Here is a 22,589-nt window from a genome sequence, read left to right as displayed (position 1 = left end):
TGGCTCTAGGCAGGCGGCGGAGCTGGGCATGCGACACAGCGGGCACGGCACATGCGGGCATGCCACGGACACGGCTCCCCGGGCAGCGGCGCGCTCCGGAGCCTACCTGGGATGTGGAAATGCTTGGGCGCTTGGTATGAGGTTGGAGTGGAGGACCTCACATCTAACTGGCTATAGTAGGGGGAGCTGCGCCCGCTCTCGGTGCCTGCGCGGGGCCCAGCAGAAGCAGCCGTGAGTGACCGAGAGAGAGAACAAGAGGCAGAAGAAAATGGGTGTTAAATGCGGCGGTGTTAGAGCAGCGGCGGTGAGCCGGGCGAGCGGCAGTGACGGGGATGTGCGGGCCGGGAGCGGCGCTGATGGAGCGGGGCACGTCCCGCATCCCCGGGGTGCAGAGCACGGCCCGGAGCGGGGCTGGGAAAAGCCGAGCGTGCTGCAGAGGCACTGAGGAGCCCCTGGCCGTGCAGGGGGCTCTCGGTGAGCTCAGAGGGTTCCAGTCCTTCCTCCGCAGCTCCAGAGGACGGGAGACACGGCCCAGGCATGCTCTGCTCCCCGCCGTGCTCCGTGCGCAAGGAGCTCCCCGGGCACAAACATCGGCTGCGTGCCCCTCGCAGAGCCGCCAGGGCAGCCGAGGGGTCTGCACCAGAGCTGGAGGCCACTGCCTCCCATCCCATCCTGCCCGAGCCCCAAATCCCCCTTGGCCTCTCCTTGCTGCTCACAGGAGTGTGGAGAACAGAGGATGGGCAGAGCTGGCACTGCTGCCATCACGGGCCACCCCAGGCCGCCTGCCCTGGCCGGATGAGAAAGCGCAGAAATAAATGGCAGCGATGTTTTTGTGATCCTCTCTCCCCCTGGCGGTGGGGCCGCAGCCCAGATCCTCACCTGAGCGGTAGAAGTGGTGGGGGGACCTGGGCATGGTGGGGGACATGCCCTGGCGGCTGTAGGTGGGGGAGTCGATGTAGCCGGGGCTGGAGGCTCGCCTCTGCCGCGGGTCGAAGCTCTCGTAGATGTCCTGGCGTGGGGAGGGTGTGGAGAGCGGGGTTAGGCTGGCACGGGGGGTGTCCCGTGGTGGGTCCCTGCCTGGGGGTGCCCCGTGTGTGACACTGGCACTGGCTCCGAGTGTCCCCTGAGGCTGCACGGGTCCCCAGCCTGCCCTGCCAAGGCGCGGGCAGCACAGCCCAGGGTTTGGAGCCGGTGACAGAGGTTTGTGCCTGGAGATTGTCCCCTTCCCTTGAACTTGTCCCCAGTCACTGGGGCTCCCTCCATGGGGCCATTCTGCCAGGAAGGGCTTTCACCCTGCTCTCTGTGGGGCCAGACAGACACAACAGCCCCCCTCCCCTGTCACCCCACACCCTGGGACAGCCTCCAGCCCAGGGCACGGACAGCAGAGGCTCTGGGCAGGGGGACACGCTGGGGCAGCAGCAGGTGACAGACCCAGTGCCCACAGGGACATTACCTGTGAGTATGGGGAGAGGGTCCCCAGGGACTGCAGGCAGCAGGAGGCAAAGTGAGGAGGAAAACACAGAGAGAGAGAGAGAGAGACAGCACATGGTTAGGAGGACAGGGACAGACTGGGCTCCCACAGCAGCTGGATTGCCTGGGGTACACTGGGGGCGCAGCCAGAGCTGAGCTGGCCAGGAGAGGAACTGGCGGGAGCAATCAGCAGCTCTCAGACACCTCTGTGGAGAGGGGGAGGCACACAGGGCCATGGCCACGCTGCCTGCACACTCCTGGTGGGCTGCAGGACACCAGGCTTGTGGCAGAACATCGGGGTGGGCATGGGAGAGGGGCTGCTGCCAAATCCTCTGCAGGTGCTGCCCCCAAATCCTCTTCAGGTGCTGCTGCCACCAAATCCTCTTCCAGCACCACTTTGGGTGCCCCAGAGGTGCCCCAGAGGTGCTGCAGGCAGGACTGCCTGCCAGGGCCATGGCCAGGGCTGTGAGGGTGCATTCCCTGCCCATCACTCCTCTCACACAGCCCTGAGCCCACTGGGATCTCTCTGACTACAGCAGCATCCCTTCAGCTCCATCACCGACCCTCCCCAAGCCCTGGGCAGGCCCTGCCCCACTCCTGCCTCCCTGCACGGCTCCCCCTGGCATGGAGGAGCCCCCCAGAGCTGTGCCCAGCCTGGGGCCGTTCCTGCCCCCCAGCAGGGCTCCTGCAGCCTCGGCTCCTCCCCACAGCTCTGTCAGTACCTCCCCATAGCTATATCTCTCCAGCGTCTCGTCCGACGTGTATCTGTGATAGGGCTCGTAGGAAATGAGGTCGGGACGCTGCACCTCATAGATGGCTTTAATCTTGGGAAGAGCTGCCAGGTCTTTGTAATTAAGGATCTCATTATCCACTTTAGCCTGGGGAGAGGGAGAGACAGACACGGAGATGGAAAGGAAGAGGAGGAGAGAAGGGAGGGGAGGCTGGAGCGCAGTGTGGAGCCAGCACAGGGCAGACAGAGCTCAGTGCCACCCCAGCAGCAGGGACAGGGCAGAGGAGAGGCCCGGGAGGCAGCAGGGGAGGGCAGAGGAGCTGGGAGGGCAGGGCTGTGCCCCTCCTATGCCCCTGAGCTGTGCCATGGCACTGGGGGCACAGCGTGCTGCAGGGACAGGGGGATTTGTCCGTGCTGTCCCCAAATTCTGGGCTTGTCCCACGGAAGAGCAGCTGCTCTGGGGAGGGCAGGCTGCACTTACACAGATGACACGGTTTGGGGAGCCAATGCTGGAGCCAGGGGGCGAGATGGAGGTTTCTGACGTCCTTCTGTGCTGTGGAGGCACAAACGGGGAGGGCAGGTGAGGGCAGGGCAAGGAGGGACCCCTGAGCAGGCAGATTGATGGCTTGGGGCTGAATGTCACTGTCACAGCCCCAGCCACCATCCTCTGGGCAGCCTCAGGAAGCCACCCCAGCTGTGGGCACTGCCAGAACAGTTCAGCTCCAGCAGGGCCACAGGACAATGGCACCTGGGACGTGCCACCCCTCACCCTGGTGACATGCCCGTCACCCTGGTGCCTACCTTCAGCTTCTTCTCTGCTCTGGCTGCCTGCTTGCAGATGGGGTGCCACACCTCAGAGCCTGCAGGGCAGCAAAGGGACAGTGCTCACACACTGCCACCCCCTGCCAGGGCACAGCCAGGTCCCCCTGCCACCTCCAGCAGTGCCACAGGAGCGTGCAGGGCAGTGAGGACTGAGTGTCTGTGACAGGGAATGGAGCAGGGCAGGGCCAAGCCTCAGCTGGGACAGCAAACTCAGGTGGATTTGGGGCGGCCCAACCAGTTGCTGCTGGTTAAACTGGGGTGACACCGAGCTGGGGACACCACAACAGCCCCATGTTTGGGCTCAGTGAGCAGAGGTTGGGCTGTGCCCAGGTGTGCAGGGAGAGGAGGAGTTCCCAGCTCAGGGGCAGGGCTCATGGCGAGCAGGGATTTGTGCACACAGCAGCTGGAGAGCTGTGGGAGAGGATCCCTGGCACTGCACACACCAAGACCCTTGTCAGGAGGTGCCAGGAGAACCCAAACCCCCCATGTTACCTGTCAGGTACATCTCCTCTCCCTCTGTGAACATCTGGTGGCAGCGCACACATCTGGCACAGGTGGGGTGGTAGTGCTTCCCTCCTGCCTGCGAGGGGAGCAGAGAGGAGCCTGAGCCAGGCAGGACACGCTGGCCTGGCCCTGTCCCCTGTCCCTGAGTGACCCTGCCACCCTCACAGTGACCAGTGAGCAAACTGGGGTGTCCCCAGAGGCCTCCACGTCCCATGGAGAAACCAGAGACAGCTTCATCCCCACTTGCAGGACATTCTGCTCTCCTCAAAACCTCCCACAGCAAGCAGAGCCAGGGGTGCCAGAGCAGCAGGGCACTCACCTCCAGGACCTGGCACTCACCTCCAGGGCCTGGCACTCACTCACCTCCAGGACCTGGCACTCACCTCCAGGGCCTGGCACTCACTCACCTCCAGGACCGGGCACTCACTCACCTCCAGGGCCTGGCACTCGCTCACCTCCAGGGCCTGGCACTCACTCACCTCCAGGGCCTGGCACTCACTCACCTCCAGGGCCTGGCACTCACTCACCTCCAGGGCCTGGCACTCACCTCCAGGACTTGGCACTCACTCACCTCCAGTGCCTGGCACTCACTCACCTCCAGGACCGGGCACTCACTCACCTCCAGGACCGGGCACTCACTCACCTCCAGGACCGGGCACTCACTCACCTCCAGTGCCTGGCACTCACTCACCTCCAGGGCCTGGCACTCACCTCCAGGGCCTGGCACTCACTCACCTCCAGGGCCTGGCACTCACTCACCTCCAGGGCCTGGCACTCACTCACCTCCAGGGCCTGGCACTCACTCACCTCCAGTGCCTGGCACTCACTCACCTCCAGTGCCTGGCACTCACTCACCTCCAGGGCCTGGCACTCACCTCCAGGGCCTGGCACTCACTCACCTCCAGGACACGGCCGCTGATGTAGCGGTCGCAGGTCTCGCACTTGATGCCGAACTGGGCGTGGTAGTCGGACTCGCAGTAGGGGATGCCATCCCTGGGGAGAGGCACAGAGGGGTGGGTGGGTGCCAGGGGAGTGCCAGCCCTGCCCCAGCCCCGCCCCAGCCCCCAGGTGGCACTCACTTGCTGATGTACTCGCCGGTGAGGATGACCCCGCACGTTTGGCACTTGAAGCAGCTGACGTGCCACTGCTTCTCCAGGGCCAGCAGGGACTGGCCCTGCTTGATCTCCTCCTTGCAGCCAGCGCAGTCTGGGGGGACAGGAGGGGATGTGGGCACTGCAAGGACACCCCTGTGACAGCCCTGGCAGTGCCCTCACCCCCAGGGGAAAGCCCTGCCCTGGAGGATGAGCCGGGGATGATGCTGTGTCACCATCATATTTTCTCAAAAACCCCCTCACCCAGGATTTTCTCCTGGGAAGCTGAGAAGCCTCAGAGAAAAATGAAAACAATAATTATCTGATTTGCTTCTCCTGTGTTTTGCTGGTCCAGCTGTGTTGGGACTCTGGAAGGAGTCATGAGTTTTCATTAGTATCTCAGCCTTCTGTGTGTATCCTTTCTCTATTCTTTAGTATAGTTTAATAACACAATAAATTATAATAAATTATAAATTATAATAAATTTGCCTTCTAAGAACATGGAGTCAGATTCATTCCTTCCTCCTCCCTCTGGGGAACCCGGAAATCCCACAATGCTGTTACAAACACCCTGCTCCTGAGGCAGCCTCGTGGGAATCATTTCACCGTGGATTTCTGTCACCTCTGCTTGTCCCCAGCGCAGGAAATTTGGGACCTCAGAGGTACCTCTGGCACCCAGCCACAGCCCTGGGCTTCCCTCGGAGTGCCCAGTCCGAGCCAGGCCAGCTGGACACCGGGAACAAGCTCTTATCTGAAGCAGTGCCTGGGCACTGACTGGTCAGGAGGGGCTGGGTCACCGTCCCTGCTGGGTTTCACAGCCTGGACCTGGCACCCAGTGCCAGCGTTGAGCTGAGGAGGAGCTGCCGTGTCACAGTTTGGACTCGATGACCTCAGGGTGTTTTCCAGGCTGTTTCACTCTGTGCTGGGCTGTGGGAGGGCCCCGAGGGCTGGCAGGTGCCCAAGGGTGAAGCGTCCAGCAGAGGAAGGGCCGTGCTGTCCACCCGCGTCCGGCCCTGCTCCGGCCTCCCTTCCCTTCCTCCCCTGGCTCCCGGCAGGAAGCACACGGGCCCGGAGCCCTGACCTTGATTCCTCCTTGTCCTCCCCTCCCCTGGGCTCCAGCGCTGCCTGGAGGGGGTTTTGTTTAACCCCATCCCTGCCACGGGGGAAGCAGCAGCAGCCGGCCCAGCCCAGCCCAGCCCAGCCCGCTCTGTCCCAAATCCCCGCCTGGAACATTTCTGAGCCCTGCACAAAGGCAGGATCTGCTCCCTCCTTCGGGTCCTGCAGGGCTGGGGCTGCAGGGAGAGGCTGCTCCTAGGGATGCCTTCCCTGTGGAATGCAGCACAGCTCCCTGCCACCCTGCTGGTGGCACTGCCAGGGCCACCAGGGACAGTCTCTGTGTGCCTGAAGCTGCTGTGAATAGGGCACGGTGTCCTCAGGTGACCCCAAGGCGTGGTGTCCTCAGGTGACCCCGCGGCAGCTCGGGAAGGGGATGGGGAGGGAGAGGAAGGCGGGAGGGAGGCAGAGCCTGGCCTGAAGATGAGGGAATTCCTGTCCTTTGGCTCAGTCCAACCCTGCCACGTCCCCTCCATCCAGGGCTGGGGCAGGGAGGCAGATTGGGGGGCTCACAGGGGTCCATCAGCACCAATCCCACCACCAGAAGTGTCACCGTGGTGACTGGGTGACAAGGAGCACAGGTGACACCCAGCCTTGGCTGCAGGACTCTGTGTCGGGCACTGACCCCCAGGGCAGGAAGGGAAGGTCCTCCCAACCTGGGGTCAAAAGCAAGGCCAAACCCACCCTAAAGAGCTTGTCCATCGCTCCAGCTGACTTTTAGGAGATCTCTGGGGTTCACCAGGGCAAGGGCATGAGCAGAATAAACCTTTCAGTGCTGGCAGACCCAGCAAGGAACGCCAGTGCTGTGACAGCCCCAGGAGCATTCGCAGGGCAGCCACTTGGAGCAGCTTGGACACAGCTCCAGAACCTCCCCATGGGCTCTGCCAGCGTGGTGGCACCTGCCCAGGTCACCAGCAGGCCAGGGGAGTTCCCAAAACCGCTGCAATCCTGGCTGGAGCTGCAGGACTGCCCCGTCCCTCCTCCCACCCCTCGGCGATACCCTGGCTCCGCAGGGCTGCAGGGTGACCCCAAACCTGTCCTGTCACCCCAAACCCGCCCTGTCACCCCTGCAGGGACACGCGGCCCCTCTGTGCGCACCCAGCGCAGCACAACTTACGGCTGGGCCCGTGGATCTTGATGGGCTTGGTGCTGAGCAGGGCGTGGGAGCAGTTCTGGCACACGCAGTCCTTCCCGCTGAACGTCACCTTGTCCCCGATGGGGAACGGCTTCCTGCGTCCAGGGACACGTGGGGAGGGGTCAGCAGGGACCCCCGGGGCTGCTCCTGCCTCTCAGAGGGGCGGCAGCCGGCACTGACCTGCAGGTGCTGCAGACAAAGCACTTGGGGTGGTAGGTCCTGCCCAGGGCAGAGATGACCTCGCCGGTGATGAAGTCCCCACAGCTGTCACAGCGGGTCCCGTACAGCTGCTGGTAGTCCTGGGTGCAGATGTACTCCTGGTTCTTGAAGAAGAAACCTGACTGGGCCAGGTCACAGCCACACACTGGGGAGAGGACGTGCAGCCGTCAGGGTGGGTCCTTTTCCAGCCTCCTGCAGGCATCTGTCTCCCAGGGCTTCCCTCACCTCCTGCAGGCATCTCTGAGGCTTTCCTATGTCCCAGGGTTTCTCCAGCCTCCTGCAGGCATCTCTGAGGGTTTCCCTTGCCTCCTTCAGGTATCTATTTCCACGGGTTTCTCTAGCCTCCTGAAGGCATCTCTGGGGGTTTCCCTCTCCTCCTGAAGGCATCTCCCAGGGTTTCCTATCTCCAAGGGTTTCTCCAGCCTCCTGAAGGCATCTCCCAGGGTTTCCCTCTCCTCCTGCAGGCATCTCCCAGGGTTTCCTATCTCCAAGGGTTTCTCCAGCCACCTGCAGGCATCTCCCAGGGTTTCCCTCTCCTCCTGCAGGCATCTCCCAGGGTTTCCTATCTCCCAAGGTTTCCCCTCTCCTGCAGGTGTCTGTCTCCCAGGGTTTCCCTGGCCTGCAGGTATTTATCTCCGAGGGTTTCCCTGGCCAGCCGGGCTCTGGGCTCTCCCAGCAGATGTCAGTGTCGGGCTGCGGGACGGGGCCGCTCCCGCAGGGATCCCGCAGCCGGCAGAGCCCCCGCACTGCAGCGCTCCTGCAGCACGGAGGGGCACGGGCACGGCCCGGGCATCCCCGCCCGGACCCGCTGCCCTGCCCGGGCTCAGCCGCTCCGCGGGGTGAGGAAGATGAGGGCAGGGCTGGGGACAGCTGGGGAGGGGTGATGTCCCTGCCAGCCCCGTGCCGCAGTGCCACCGAGCCCTGCCCTGACGGGAGCGGCTCCTGGCAGCACTCGGAGCTCTCCCTGCTCGTTTCTCCTCGTGTCCAGCCCTGCTGCGGGGAGCGTGGGCGGTGCACAGCCCATCACAGGAATCCGAGCAGACGTGGCCAGCCCTGGCCTCAGCATCATCTCCCTCCCTCCCTCCCTCCCACGGCCTCTGCAGCCAGAGGGACCTGCAGGGCAGCACAGCCTGGCACTGGGCTGGCACAGGGTGGGCACCGTGCCCAGCCCATCCTGCAGGGTGACAGGGTGGGGAGGGGACACCAGAGTGACCAGGCACCGCTGGCACAGCCCACCTTGGTCTGGGCTTGTCCCCTTGGGGTGGGGAGGGGACACCAGAGTGACTGGGCACCGCTGGCACAGCCCACCTTGGTCTGGGCTTGTCCCCTTGGGGTGGGGAGGGGACACCAGAGTGACCGGGCACCGCTGGCACAGCCCACCTTGGTCTGTGCTTGTCCCTCAGCCCCTCTGTGCTGTCCCTGGGTGGCAGGGGACAGCTGGAGCTGCAGGGCACAGGGAGCAGCTCCTGCCCTGGGCATCTCCGGGCCCAGCTGCTCCGCGGGGCTGGGTGTCACAGACATCTGTTATGGAAAATCCTTTCTTTAAGATTTTTCTTCCTGAGAAGCTGGGAGGCCTCAGGAACAAAATGTAAACATTGATTATCTGCTGCTGTGGAATGCAACAGGTGAATCTTTGATTAGCTCATGCTAGATGTTTCTAATTAATGGCCAATCACAGTCAGCTGGCTTGAACAGAGAGTCCAAGACAGAGCCTTTGTTATCATTCTTTGCTATTCTATTCTTAGCCAGCCTTCTGATGAAATCCTTTCTTCTATTCTTTTAGTGTAGTTTTAATGTAATATATATCATAAAATAATAAATTAAACCTTCTGAACCATGCAGTCAGATCCTCATCTCTCCCCTCAACCTGAGACCCCTGTGAACACGGTCACATTTGGGGTACCCAGCAGGGAATTTGGGTCCCCCAAACAGCCTGTCAGCAACGAGGGACAGGCCAGCAACGCAGGGACAGGCCAGCAGCTGGGGACAGCACCAGGAAGGAAATGCAATGTAAAATGAGGCTGCTGTGTGCCCTGTTTGCTGTGGAACAGCACATCCCTCACTCACTCCTGTGCCAGCTCAGCGCGGCTGGAGCCAGCCAGAGGTGGCAGGAGGTGAGAGCTGCAAGGGAAGGTGAGACAGGAGGATTTCCTCTCATTATTTATTCCCTTTCACTTGGAAATCGGGCAGTGAGCTCTGCCAGGCTCTCCTTGATGGCTCCTGCTCCCTTTGAAGCTGTCTGAGCTCTTTGTCTGGATGCTCAGCTCCTGCTGCAGCCTCCAGGCCGGGCTGGGGCAGGGCAGTGAGCTCAGCACGGGGCCCTGCAGGTGCAAGGCAGCCCTGAGGGCATCCCAGGACAGATCCCAGTCCCAAAAACCCGGGGCTGCCCCCATGGGGGACGGGGCTGCAGCAGGGTGGGGACAGGGTCACCTGCAGCCAACCCCTCTGTTCTGGCAAGAGGGGGACCAGGGGGATGGGGATCGTGCTTGGCACAGGGAGCTTGGAAGAGGCTTTTAAAGAGCCCTGGAATGGGGAATTTTACAGCCTGCAGGAGCTGGCTGAGAGCAGCTGCTGCCATAAAGGAGCTGAGCAGCAGCAGCAGCTCTGCACCACGAGCTTTACAGCCCTGCAGCTCTCTCCTGCTGCTCAGCAGCATCCAGAGAACCTCTGCTGCACTCCTGCCAGCCCTGGGGGCACCAGCTCCAGCTGCAGGCCGTGGGCAGGTGGCAGGGATGTCACAGGGGTGTCACAGGGATGTGTCACCCAGCCCCAGCTCTGTCAGGAGCTGCTCTGGGCATCTCCCCCACTGGCACTGCCTCCTCCCCCTGCTCCTCCTCTGTCGCAGACATCTTTTCACAAAAAATCTTTTCTTTGAGATTTTTCCTCCTGAGAAGCTGAGAGGCCTCAGGAACAAAATGTAAACAATGATTATCTGCTGCTGTGGGATGCAACAGGTGGATGGATCTGTGATCGGTCTCATAGGGTTGTTTCTAATTAATGGCCAATCACAGCCAGCTGGCTTAGACTCTGTCTGGGACAGAAGCTTTTGTTATCATTCTTTTCTATTCTTAGCTTAGCTAGCTTTCTGATGAAACCTTTTCTTCTATTCTTTTAGTACAGTTTTAATGTAATACATATCATAAAATAATAAATCAAGCCTTCTGGAACATGGAGTCAGATCTCAGTCTCTCCCTTCAACATAAGACCCCTGCGAACACCGTGACACTCCTCCTGCTCTGGGAGCAGCTGAAGGGGACAATGACCACTCCAGACACAGATGGGCGTGTTTGGGACCTACAGGTCTGTCCCCAGGGCTGTGGGACAGCCTGGCCAGGAGCCTTTTGGGGAGCCTGGTCCTACCTTGGCAGGTGAAGCAGCGGATGTGGAAGTGGTTGCTCTGCACGCGCACGACCTCGCCCTTGCAGGTGTCCCCACAGCGGTAGCACTGGATGGCAGAGGAGCTGCTCCCGGAGCTGTAGGGGCTCTGCTGGTAGGGAACTGCAACGGGGGAGAGCAGGAGACAGAGGAGAGGGCTCTGTTAGGGTGGGGCACATGGCCGGGTGTCACTGCACTGAGCTCAGCCTGGCTGTGACAGGGCCAGCGCTGAGGGACAGCACCCGGCGATGTCACTGTCACATTTTCTGAAAAATCCCTTTGCCAGGATTTTCTCCTGTGGAACTCAGAAACCTCAAAGATAAATGAAAACAATTTCTTCTGAAAAATCCCTTTGCCAGGATTTTCTCCTGGGAAGCTGAGAAACCTCAAAGAAAAAGGAAAACAATAATTATCTCATTTGCTTCTCCTGTGTTTTGCTGCTTTGGAATGTGTTTGGACGTTGTTTACCAACAGGTGATTGCTTCATTGGTTTCATGTGAATTGTTTTGACTTAATGACCAATCACTGTCAAGCTCTGGAGGGATAATGAGTTTTTCATTATTATCTTTTAGCCTTCTGTCTGTATCCTTTCTCAATTCTTTCTCAATTGTTTTGCATTCCTTTATAAAAGAGAAGTTGATGGGCTGTTGGTTTGACCAGTGTCATTGGAGAGGTGGCACTGTCACCCTCCAATCCACTGTCCCTCTTGGAAAACTATAAATGTTAGATCAGAAAATAAACTTCCCTTTTTTCTTCACCTTGAGAACAGCGGTGTGAGCTCGTGTTCTTTCGTGTCCTGCAGTGACACTGCTGGGCTTCACCTGCACTCCTCACCCCTCTGGGACACACAGGGGATGCCCAGCAACCTCACCCCACGCTCCACATGAAACCCTCCTGCTCTGTGGGAGGGTTTGATTTTTACTTTTTTAATCAAATAATCAAACCATATATCCCTACATTATCCAAATCACTTGTCGTCAATACACTTTCAATTAACCTTCCTCTATATTTCCTACTAACAAAAATGACAATCAACCATCACTCTACAACCACCCCTAAACAAACATAAAATTAGCCCCAGAACTGGTCCTCCTCCAAAAACCAAACAAAAATACAAACTATGATGATAAATCATTGACTGACCAATCACCCACCAAATTTTACATTCTTGTAGCTTAAGTGTCTGAAAGCAATTCCCAAACCCATGGAGCAAACAGAGCAATCCCTGCTCTCCCTCCCAAACACTCGGAGCAAACAGAGCAATCCCTGCTCTCCCTCCCAGACCCATGGAGCAAACAGAGCCATTCCTGCTCTCCCTCCCAGACCCATGGAGCAAACAGAGCAATCCCTGCTCTCCCTCCCAATCCCATGGAGCAAACAGAGCAATCCCTGCTCTCCCTTCCAATCCCATGGAGCAAACAGAGCAATCCCTGCTCTCCCTCCCAGACCCATGGAGCAAACAGAGCAATCCCTGCTCTCCCTCCCAATCCCATGGAGCAAACAGAGCAATTCCTGCTCTCCCTCCCAATCCCATGGAGCAAACAGAGCAATTCCTGCTCTCCCTCCCAGACCCATGGAGCAAACAGAGCCATTCCTGCTCTCCCTTCCAATCCCATGGAGCAAACAGAGCAATCCCTGCTCTCCCTGCCCCTCCCAGGAGTGCTGGGCAGGGCAGGAGCCCCAGCCAGGCTGACACCACGCCAAGCACCACAGGATTTATTTGCTGCAAGATTTCCGACAGGGAGTCACAACCTGGGCAGGTCAAGCAGCAAAAAGGAGGATTTCAATGGGCCAGAGCTCTTCTGACCCAGGGCTGAACTGCATTCCCAGGAACAGGAGAAGCAGCTGATTGAAAGGCAGCCTGTGAAGTGCCTGCAGAGCAGGGACAGGGGGCACAGGACAGAGGAGATCACTCATCAGAGGCTCCTCGCTCACCCAGGGGCAGATCAAGTGACAGGGAACAGAAACAGCCCATTATCAGCTTCAAAAGCCAGGCAGGAAAAGTCAAAATGACATTGAGACTGTGGCACAGTAAAATCCCATTCCCTGCGCCAAGAGCCCAGAGCCACAGGGGCTGAACCTCCTGGAGCAGAGCTCCATCCCTGGAACTGATGGGAATGGGCTGGGAGGAAGTTCCTGCACAGCTCAGACCCAGTTTTGGCTTCCAGGAGCTGCTGGGAATGGGCTGTGAGGGAGCTCCCAGTGCCTCCTGCACTGCTCAGACCCAGCCCTGACCTCCAGGAGCTGCTGGGATTTCCCTTCCCTGCAAGCCCAGAGCTCTCAGAGGTACCTAAAGGACACCAAGTGCCAGCAGAGGAGGGACAAGGCCTGGAGCAAGCCCAGCAGAGACTAATCAGTCCAGACCTAAATCACTCTGAGGTCCCACACAAAAGGAAGGGAGCAGGGAACCCCCACCCCAGAGCAGGAATGCAGCACCTCCTGTGATGGTTACTGGTGTAATGGGTGCCCAGGAGCTCTGCAGCTGCCTGAGGGGACCAGGAGGATTTCCCAAGGCTGGAATAAATCAGGGATGTTCCCTGCAGGGGTCTCCAGGAGAGCAAGAGTTACAGAGCTGAGCCTTCCTCCCACGCACCCGCTGCTCACACCCTGGCCCAGAAGGAGCCAAGCCCTGGGACACAGCCATGGAAATCCACAAAGCTGGGAGGGGAAAAGAGGACAGAGGCAGGGGGGGAAGCCAGGAATTCGTCCACAGTGAAACATTCACCACAAAGAAAGGGGGGAGACCAAGATAATAATAATAATAATAATAATAATAATAATAATAATAATAATAATAATAATAATAATAATAATAATAATAATAATCTGTGTCAGAACACACAGATATAATAATAACAATAAAATAATAATAATAATAGTAGTCGTCTGTGTCAGAACACACAGACATAATAATAATAATAATAATCTGTGTCGGAACACACAGACATAATAATAATAACAATAATAATCTGTGTCAGAACACACAGATATAATAATAACAATAAAATAATAATAATAATAGTAGTCGTCTGTGTCGGAACACGCAGGCATCGCTTGGTGAGGGCTCCCGGTCTCCAGGGAAAACTTCCTGGTGTCCATAGCAACACATGCCAAGCCCTGGCTGCTGTGATGGAGAGGAGCTGGGGATGGCAGAGATGCTTTTAGCTGTGCTCCAGAGCTGGCTCTGAGCCACCCCTGCTGGCTGTGCCCGTGGGGACGGGTCAGGAGCCGGCTCGGGGCACCTCCTGCTCTGCTCAGCGCTGCCCAAAGCTCCCTGGTTTGTGCTGAATCCCGGGCCAGGCTGGGGTTGTGTGCAGGAACATTGGGGCATTGTGTGCAGGCGGCAGCTGCCCGCCTGGTGGCCCCGTGCAGGAAGTATTACACAGCCCAGAGCCCCCAGCACAGGGCCAGCTGAGCGGGGCAAAGCTCATTACACCCCATAATCCCCTAATAACGTAAATAGCATTAGAGGCCTGGCGGGCTGGGACACAGCAGCCCTGCAGAGGGGGTGGGAGCTGCCCAAGGAATGCCATGATCTGCCCCCACTCTGCCCAGAGCTGGTTTGGGACAACAATTCAGGGGTTTGTGCTGCACTCTCAGTGCAAAACATGCCCAGGGCAGGCTCCTGTGGGGCTGTGCCCGTGTCCTGCTGGGCTCTGGGTGCAGCCAGGCAGGGAGTGCCATGGGGCTGCTGCGTGGGCACTGGGCAGATTTGCCAATGATCCGGATTAAGGTGGCACCTCCGGTCAGGGATTGCTGCCCTGGGCAGCGGTGCCCGTGCCCAGGCAAGGGGTGAGCTGGGCAGGGGACAGACCCCAAACACCCCCAGGGCACAGGGGACAGCCCCAAACACCCCCAGGGGACAGTCTCCAAACAACCCACAGGGGACAGTCTCCAAACAACCCCCAATGCACAGGGGACAGACCCCAAACACCCCCAATGCACAGGGGACAGCCCCAAACACACCAGGGCACAGGGGACAGCCCCAAATACCCACAGGGCACAGGGGACAGCCCCAAACACCCCAGGGCACAGGGGACAGCCCCAAACACCCCCAATGCACAGGGGACAGCCCCAAACACCCCCAGGGCACAGGGGACAGCCCCCAAACACCCCCAGGGCACAGGGGACAGCCCCCAAACACCCCCAGGGCACAGGGGACAGATCCCAAACACCCCCAGGGCACAGGGGACAGCCCCAAACACCCCAGGGCACAGGGGACAGATCCCAAACACCCCCAGGGCACAGGGGACAGCCCCAAACACCCCCAGGGCACAGCCCCCAAACAACCCCCAATGCACAGGGGACAGATCCCAAACACCCCCAATGCACAGGGGACAGCCCCAAACACCCCCAGGGCACAGGGGACAGACCCCAAACACCCCCAATGCACAGGGGACAGCCCCAAACACCCCCAGGGCACAGGGGACAGATCCCAAACACCCCCAGGGCACAGGGGACAGCTCCAAACACCCCAGGGCACAGGGGACAGCCCCCAAACACCCCCAATGCACAGGGGACAGATCCCAAACACCCCCAGGGCACAGGGGACAGCCCCAAATACCCCCAGGGGACAGGGGACAGCCCCAAACACCCCCAGGGGACAGGGGACAGCGCCCAAACACCCCCGAATGCACAGGCACCATTCAGTGTGTGACCCTGGCAGGGGACAGCCCCCAACAGCCCCAGGAGGGCACAGGGACCCTGCCCAAGGGCTGCTGCAGGCTCACAGTCTGCAGTTCCCCTCTGCAATGCCCTCCTTGGCTTCTGGAGGGTCAAGGACCTTGTTTGGTTTCCTGTGCTCTTCCTGCCCCCGTCCAGCCTCCAGCAGGATGGGGAAATGCTGAACCTCTGGAACACTCTGAGCACTTCAGGAGTGCAAGGATAAAGGGGATAATTTCCATTTGCAGGGGCTGCTGCTCACCACCAACACAAACAGCAGGGCACAACAAGCCCAGAACAAGCTCCTCCAGCAGCTTGGGTCCCCCCAGGCAGCCCCAAAGCCCACAGCTCCACATACCCGAGCACAGCAAACCAGGAGCAGCTTTCCCTGAGCACCCAGAGGCATTTTTAGAGCTCCATCCCTCCTTCCTTGCTGGGACCAGAGCAGGTGATGCTCCTTTCCCACCCATTTCCCTCTTCCAGGAGGGTCTATCAGGGATGAGCTGCTCCAGGTGGGGTTTGGATCATTATCCACAGGGAGCTGGAAATTCCTGCCCAGCCCTGCTGCCAGCAGGATTATCACACTGCATCTCCACAGGAAGATGGGCATGCCTGGCTTAATTAGCAGTAATTAACATTCACACAATGCTGGCAGAGCCACAGGTGAAGGGGACTGTGGCAAAGCAAAGCATTCACCCTGAAATTAATAAGGAGAGGCAGTGCCACCATGGGGAACTGAGGTTGGTGGGTGCCAGGGGGGATGCAGGGACTGAGAGCTGGCACCTGCAGCAAAGGGTGCCAGCATGGGATGGATCCAGCCCTGGGGTGCTGAGGGAGGTGTGGGTGTCACTGTGGGATGGATCCAGCCCCTGGAGTGTTTAGGGACATGTGGGTGTCACCGTGGGATGGATCCAGCCCTGCAATGCTGGATGTCAGTGGATGCTGACAGGTGATGGTGGCAGGAATCTCCACAGCTCCGTGGGGCTGAACTCCCCTGTGAACACCCCCCCATGCTCCAGGGTGAGGATTTCCCCTCGGGCAGAGCTGAGCTGTGTCCCAGGGGTGCAGGGAGGAAGGGTGGGAGCTCCAGGCCACGGGATGTGGGTTTTTCTCATCAGCAGCAGGGCCAGAGGCTCCTGCCTGCTGTCCAGGGCTTGGCTGCAGCCCCAAGAACGCCCTGGGAAGGAAGGGCAGGATGGGCTGGCAGGCGATGGTGCTGCTCCTTCAGCGGGCAGGGAGAGCCTGGGCTGGGCCCTGTGGGGGTGCCCTGAGCCTGGAATGTGCCTGCTCCAGCACAAATCCCAATTAACCAGGCTGGAAAACACCTCTGAGTCCAAACCAGGTCCCTGTGAGGAGGGGACAGCAGCACAGAGCTGGGTGAGGGACACAGGAAAGGCTCAGCAAAACCCCCTGAGATAAAGGAGGGGACAGCAACACAGAGCTGGGTGAGAGAACCAGGAAAGGCTCAGCAAAACCCTCTGAGGTAAAGGAAGGGCCCAGGGAGCAGTTGGGATGCTCAGCTCTGGAGGTGAACTGAGCCCTGCACAACCATCTCAGTGCTCATCCCCTGCTTCCATGGAGCTCCCTCAGATAAAATCCATTTCCAGCAAGGAGAAAATGCCAGATTCACCTCTGGACAGAAGATTTTTTTCTCCTGTTCCTTCCCCCACAGTAAAATGCAGAAGCATCACGTGGTTCCTTATTTAATATTTACATTTTTACGCTGGGGAGGGCTGAGTGCCCCTGATGGGCTGGGCACAGGTACCAGGGTCTGCAGTGGGACAGCCTGAGCCTGCAGCAGCCCCAGCTGCTCCTGCAGTGCTGGCACTGAACCCCCGAGGCTGGCACAGTGCCTGGGGGCGCTGGGAGCACCCAGAGCAGCCCCTGGGCTGTTCCCAATCCCACCAGCCAGCCCAGGGTGTATTCCAGGCAGGATTAGAACCCCCCCAGCCCACGGCAGCCTCTCCTGGCTCCCAGCACAGCCATCTGTGGCTTACAGCTAAAACCCCTCCCCTGTCACAGCTCCTAATCCAGCCCTCGGCTCGCCTAATTAGATCAGCACCAATTATTGCCCCACCTGGCCCACAGTGGCCCCTTGGCCCCACTGCCTGGGTGGGACAGAGGGCACAGAGGAGCCCTGGGTGACGTGAGGGTGCCACCATGGCAGGGCGGCAGGGGCAGTGCCACCGTGGCAGAGGGCACAGGGCTGGGCCAGCACTGCCACCACACCAGGGAGGGAAGCAGGGAACCCCCTTGAGCTGGAGCAGGGCTGCAGGCAGTGAGGCTGGATGCCACAGGTGCCCAAAAAGGTGCCAGAGCATGGTGAGGGCACGGCAGCACACCGAGCCGGGGTGGGAGCTGGGTCACACGGGGACATGCTGGAAAAACAGACAGGAGGGAGGTGGGAAACACCCAGAGGAGACAAAGGAGGGAAAGAGACAAGGAGAAAAAACAAGGGGATAGAAGGAAAATAAATTAAAAACCTACCCCCCCAAAAAAACAAACAAAAAAAAACCCCACCAAAAAACAAACAAAAACCACCAAAAAAAACCCCCAGAAAAACCCCAAACAAACAAAAAACCAAATAAAAAACCCACACAAAAAAAACCCAAAAACCCAAAACAAAACAAAAAACAAACCAACCAAACCAAACACCAAAAAAACCAACAAAAAAAAAAACCCCAAAACCCACCAAAAAACCCCCGAAAAATACCCAAAACAAAACAAAATAAAACAAAATTAAAAAAAAATCCCAAAAAATAAAGCCAGGCCCTGCCTGCAGAGCAGAATTTGCTGCTGGCTGCGTTTGTGGAAATTATTCTCCAAATGAGCGTGGAGGAAGCTGTGATTGTCTCCCGGGCTGACCTGGCTGCTGCAGGATGTTTACTCCCCACACAGGCAGGGCTGGAACGTGCCAGGGACACCCCAACCCGCCCTGGGGCTCAGAGCTGGCACCTCCTGCCTGCAGGAGCCCCCAGCCCCATCCCAGCGGCGTCTCGGGGGATTTGGGGTCAGATGGAAGCGCTGGGGGCTGCTGGCATCTTCACAGATCCCCAGGAAAAAGAGGGAAAAGTTGCTTTTCCTGTTCTCAGAGCTGCAGGGAGATTGGATGCTCTGAGTGCAGACAGGAAGGCACAGCAGGGCTGAGAGCTTCCCCAGAGTGACACCCGGGCTGGGCAGGGCCAGCAACACGCTGGATCCTGGGAATCCCACTGCATCCCAGGAGTTCTACTGGATCCCAGGAGTTCCTCTAAATCCCAGGAGTTCCACTGCATCACAGGAATTTTCCTGTACCCCAGGAATTCTACTGCATCCCAGGAGTTCCACTGTGTCCCAGGAATTCCACTGTACCCCAAGAATTTGCCTATATCCCAGGAATTCCAATGTATCCCAGGAGTTCCGCTGCATCCCAGATATATCCCAGGAATTGCAGTGCATCACAAGAATTCCGCTGCATCCCGAGAGCTCCACTGTATCCCAGGAATTCCCCGTGTATCCCAATAATTCCAATGCATCCCAAGAACTCTGCTGTATCCCAGGAATTTCACTGAATCCCAAGAATTTGCCCGTATCCCAGGAATTGCAATGTATCCCAAGAACTCCACTGCATCCCAGGAATTCCAATTTATCCCAAGAATTCCCCTATCCCAAGAGTTCCACTGCATCCCAAGAATTTGCCAGTATCCCAGCACATCCCCTGTGTCCCAGGAGTTCCCTGCAGGGAGGTCTGGAGGGACAGAACCCCTTGGATTTGGATTTCCATCCCCTGCCCTGGATTTGGTTCCTGAGGCAGCTGAGCCAGGCAGAGCAGGAGGGGTGGCTTTGCACCCATCCCCATCCCACAGCACTTCAGCTCTTTGCAGCTCCAGCTGGGCTGGACAGGTTTTGGGGGGTCCCCACAAGGGGCTGCACTTGGCTCCTGAAGCTGAGGGATGTGCAGAGTAAAGAATCCAGACTGGAGGTGCTGGCCAAAAGCTGCAAAGCCTGAGCTCATCCCTTTGCTGGGGCCAGGTTTCTGCAGAGAAAAAAGGAGCAGGGGCTGTGCTCAGGGCTGGGACACGGCCCTGGCTGGGTGAGCGTCGTGGTTTGAGGGGAAATAAGTGCTCTGGGATGTGCTGTGGTCAGCTCTGCCTCGAGTACAGACAAACCCATTCGTGGGGCTGCCTTTGCTCAGGGACCAGGTGGATAATGCAAAGAGATGGAAGAACGCGATGTGTAACTCAGGGAGATCTGATTGTGGGGTGAGAATGATAAGCAGTATCACTGTTTGTTGGATGTTACTGCCATTGTCTGTACATTAAACCACACAGACAGGAGATGGAAGGAAATGTGTAAGCGCTGAAGGTCTGGGCAAGTGATAGATGGAGCTTTGAGCGAGTAAAGTGAAAATCCTGCGGCTGGAAAGGGGCTGTCCCTGGTGCCAAAGCCACCCCCAGCCAGGCCAGCAGCAGCACCAGGGACCCAGATTCACCTCTGGACAGAAGATTTTCTCTCCTGATCCTTCCCCCCAGTAAAATCCAATAGCATCACGTGTTTCCTTATTTAATATTTACATTTTTAAGCTGGGGAGGGCTGAGTGCTCCTGATGGGCTGAGGACAGGTACCAGGGATCTGCAGTGGGACAGCCTGAGCCTGCAGCAGCTCCAGCAGGAACCATTCTGGCTGAAATCCCCCCCAAAACCCCCCCAAAAACCCCAAAGAGAAAGCAGCAAAGGGGATTTCTGAGGAAGGGAAAAGGCAAAGGAGCTGTCAGATGTGGCACGTCCTGCTGGGCAGTGCCAGGGTGGCCGGGACAGGAGGTGACACAATGGAAACATTCATTGCTGCTCACATGGGACAGGCAGGACAGAAAGGAGATTATTGCTGGCTGCTGCAGCAGGGATTTGCTGTTTGCTGCTGCTGTGTTTTTGTGTTTGCAGCTTCCCGTGTGGAAATGCTCTTTCCCTTTCACCTCCACCCACCAGCCCGGTGCATTTTGGGGCCGTTTCCCAAACATATGGTGCATCCATCACAGACATAAAGGCTGCTATATTTAAAATATTACAAAAGAAAAGCCAGGAGCTGACTTTTTTTTTTTTTTTTTTTTTTTTTTAAACTAGGCCAGCCTGTGAGAGAGGGAGAAACGTGGGGATTTAGGATTTTCTGTGCCAGATCAGAGCAGCAGCCCCGTGGGACGAGGCAGAGCCAGGCTGGCACCTCGCCACCCTGCAGCAGACTGTTGCTTCCAGAGTCTGGGAACAATTTTGGGAGAAGGATCTGCCTGCTCTGTCCCTGCCTGCACCTCCAGGAGGCTGAGACCAGCCCTGCTGAGCCCTGGGGAGCTGCAGAGCTCCAGAGCAGAGTGCTCTGAGCTCCTTCCTCCATGGTTCCCTTGGGGTTGAGAACCTCCTGAATTCCCTCTCACTGATCTCTGTGTGTGCCCAGTGTGATATAAGTTACAATATAATGTTATTATATACCATATTATAATATATAATATATAATATATAATATATAATATATAATATATAATATATAATATATAATATATAATATATAATATATAGCATATAATATATAATATATAGCATATAACATATAACATGAGATATATACTATATAATATATAGCATATAACATGATATATGATATATGATATATGATTTTTATATATGATATATGATATATTATTATATTATATATGTGACATATGTTACAATATATATTATTATACTACATTTTATTATATTATATATACAACAATTCATGCTAAAAGAAATTAAAACCACACCATTTTGCGTACCAAGCCAATGTCGGGCAACAAGCAGTAACAGTGATAGAGAATGGAGATCCCAGCACCAGGAGGGCACTGGCTCCAGGGATGGATATTTCAAGGGATTTTTTCCATCTGACAAGGCCCCAGCAGGAGGTATTTGATAGGCATCATAAGAAGTTTATCCTGGGAAGTTTTCACCCGCCAGGATTCCAGGAATTATCCACTGGGAAACATGGCAGCAAGAAAGAAACAACTACAATATGCTAAAGAATATGCTAAAAACTACAATAATATGCTAAAGAAGAGCCCCCTTCCATTGCCCAAAAGACTGTATAAAACAGAAGACCCCTTAGAAATGACATTTTGGAGACACACAGGGACTTTGGTGCAATAGAGGCCAAATCCTGGGTATCCCCAACCCTGATTGCCTGGCTCAGAGTCGAAAAGACTTGTGGCTTTTCCCAAATTTATACTTTGATAATTTAATAAATTTCCTTAATTTATAAAGTGGAGTATTCATTTCTAACACCCAGCACCATTTACCTGCCAGGCAGACAAACTCCTGCCTGTTTTACAGAACCAGGGGCTCCTCCAGGTCCTTTCTCCCTCTGCAGAGTGCAGAGCACTCCCATTTTTTTAAAGGGTTTTATTTTAAACCCTATTCCTGTCGGCATTGTAGCTCCAACCTGGGAGTCTGCGTCAGAGCCAGGGAATGAGGGGTGGTGGATTTGCTATTTTTAACCCTTTCTGCTCCGGGGAGCCAGCTGAAACCAAATCCCCATCCAGAGGCACTGCACGGGTGTTAATGCAATAGGAATTCGGGCTGGGGGTGACAGCTGGCAGAGCGAGCCCTGGCGTCACCGAGGGGACAATGTCCCCAGAAATAGGCTGCAGGGCTGGGGTGTTTGTCACAGAGCCCTCTCCATGCCACCAGCACCCAGCAGCCCCATTCCAGGGGATGGGTTACAGCTCGGCATGGGGGCAGGACCGCAGCAGGAGCTTCCCAGGCTGGTCCAGATTGCTCCAAGGGCTCCCAGAGCCTGGGAGGAGCTCACTGGGACAACTGGGAGCTCTGTGAGACACAGGGAGGGCACTGCCACATCCCCTGGAGCCCTCCTGCACTGACACTAACCCTGACCCTGACCCTGACCCTGACCCCAACCTCTCGGAGCCCTCCTGAGCCAAACTCCTGCAAATTATGGGGCTGGAAGAGGTGAAATCCACTCCTGCAGTTCCCTACCACAGAGTGACCCCAAAAACCCTGCAGAGCCCTCAGAGGGGAGCTGAGAGAGCCCCAGGGGCCCTGCAAACACCTGGATCCTCATCTGCTGTGATCCCCTCCCTAGTGCCAGGGACGGACTCAGCAGTGCCAGGGACACAGCAGCATGGAGTGGTCACTCGGGGCAAAAACAAGGAGATGAAATCAATCAGTAAATATATAATACATACATTAAAAAAACACAATTAAAAAATAAAATACAATTTAAAAATAAATGCAATTTAAATAAAGTTGTAATTGAATAAATGGAATTTTTAAAAATAATAAAATAAATAAAAAATAAATAAAAATTAAATAAAAATAGATAAAATAATAAAAGTAACAAAAGAAAGTAAAAATTAAAATAAATAAAATAAAAGCAAAATAAACAAAAGAAAGTAAAAATTAAAATAAATAAAATAAAATAAAAAACAAAAGTAATAAAATAAAATAAA

The 22,589-nt window shown here is 56.7% G+C and overlaps 1 protein-coding gene across 4 annotated transcripts in view; it reads right to left on the bottom strand.

Annotated features, from left to right (window-relative positions):
- ABLIM3 (actin binding LIM protein family member 3) overlaps positions 1-22,589 on the bottom strand; it is a 44,293-nt gene that overhangs the window by 6,830 nt on the left and 14,874 nt on the right. For 2 of the 4 annotated variants that reach the window (XR_010029499.1, XM_063169059.1), the window contains exons 2-13: positions 10,445-10,582; positions 7,046-7,229; positions 6,848-6,960; positions 4,606-4,732; positions 4,426-4,519; positions 3,515-3,602; positions 3,002-3,060; positions 2,682-2,753; positions 2,193-2,348; positions 1,454-1,483; positions 880-1,009; positions 107-205 (exon numbers count right to left, since the gene is read on the bottom strand). Coding sequence is in view for 1 of the 4 variants with exons in the window: in XM_063169059.1 (XP_063025129.1) it covers positions 107-205; positions 880-1,009; positions 1,454-1,483; positions 2,193-2,348; positions 2,682-2,753; positions 3,002-3,060; positions 3,515-3,602; positions 4,426-4,519; positions 4,606-4,732; positions 6,848-6,960; positions 7,046-7,229; positions 10,445-10,582 (1,290 nt within the window). In the remaining 3 variants the exon portion in view is untranslated. The remainder of the gene's footprint in view (positions 1-106; positions 206-879; positions 1,010-1,453; positions 1,484-2,192; positions 2,349-2,681; positions 2,754-3,001; positions 3,061-3,514; positions 3,603-4,425; positions 4,520-4,605; positions 4,733-6,847; positions 6,961-7,045; positions 7,230-10,444; positions 10,583-22,589) is intronic. The other 2 variants (XR_010029500.1, XR_010029501.1) reach the window with 2 other exon arrangements.

The sequence above is a fragment of the Melospiza melodia genome, chromosome 14 (genome assembly GCF_035770615.1).
Source record: "Melospiza melodia melodia isolate bMelMel2 chromosome 14, bMelMel2.pri, whole genome shotgun sequence".
Lineage (NCBI taxonomy): Eukaryota > Metazoa > Chordata > Aves > Passeriformes > Passerellidae > Melospiza > Melospiza melodia.
The sequence above is the reverse complement of the archived record's forward strand: the minus strand, read 5'-3'. Positions and strand labels throughout refer to the sequence as shown.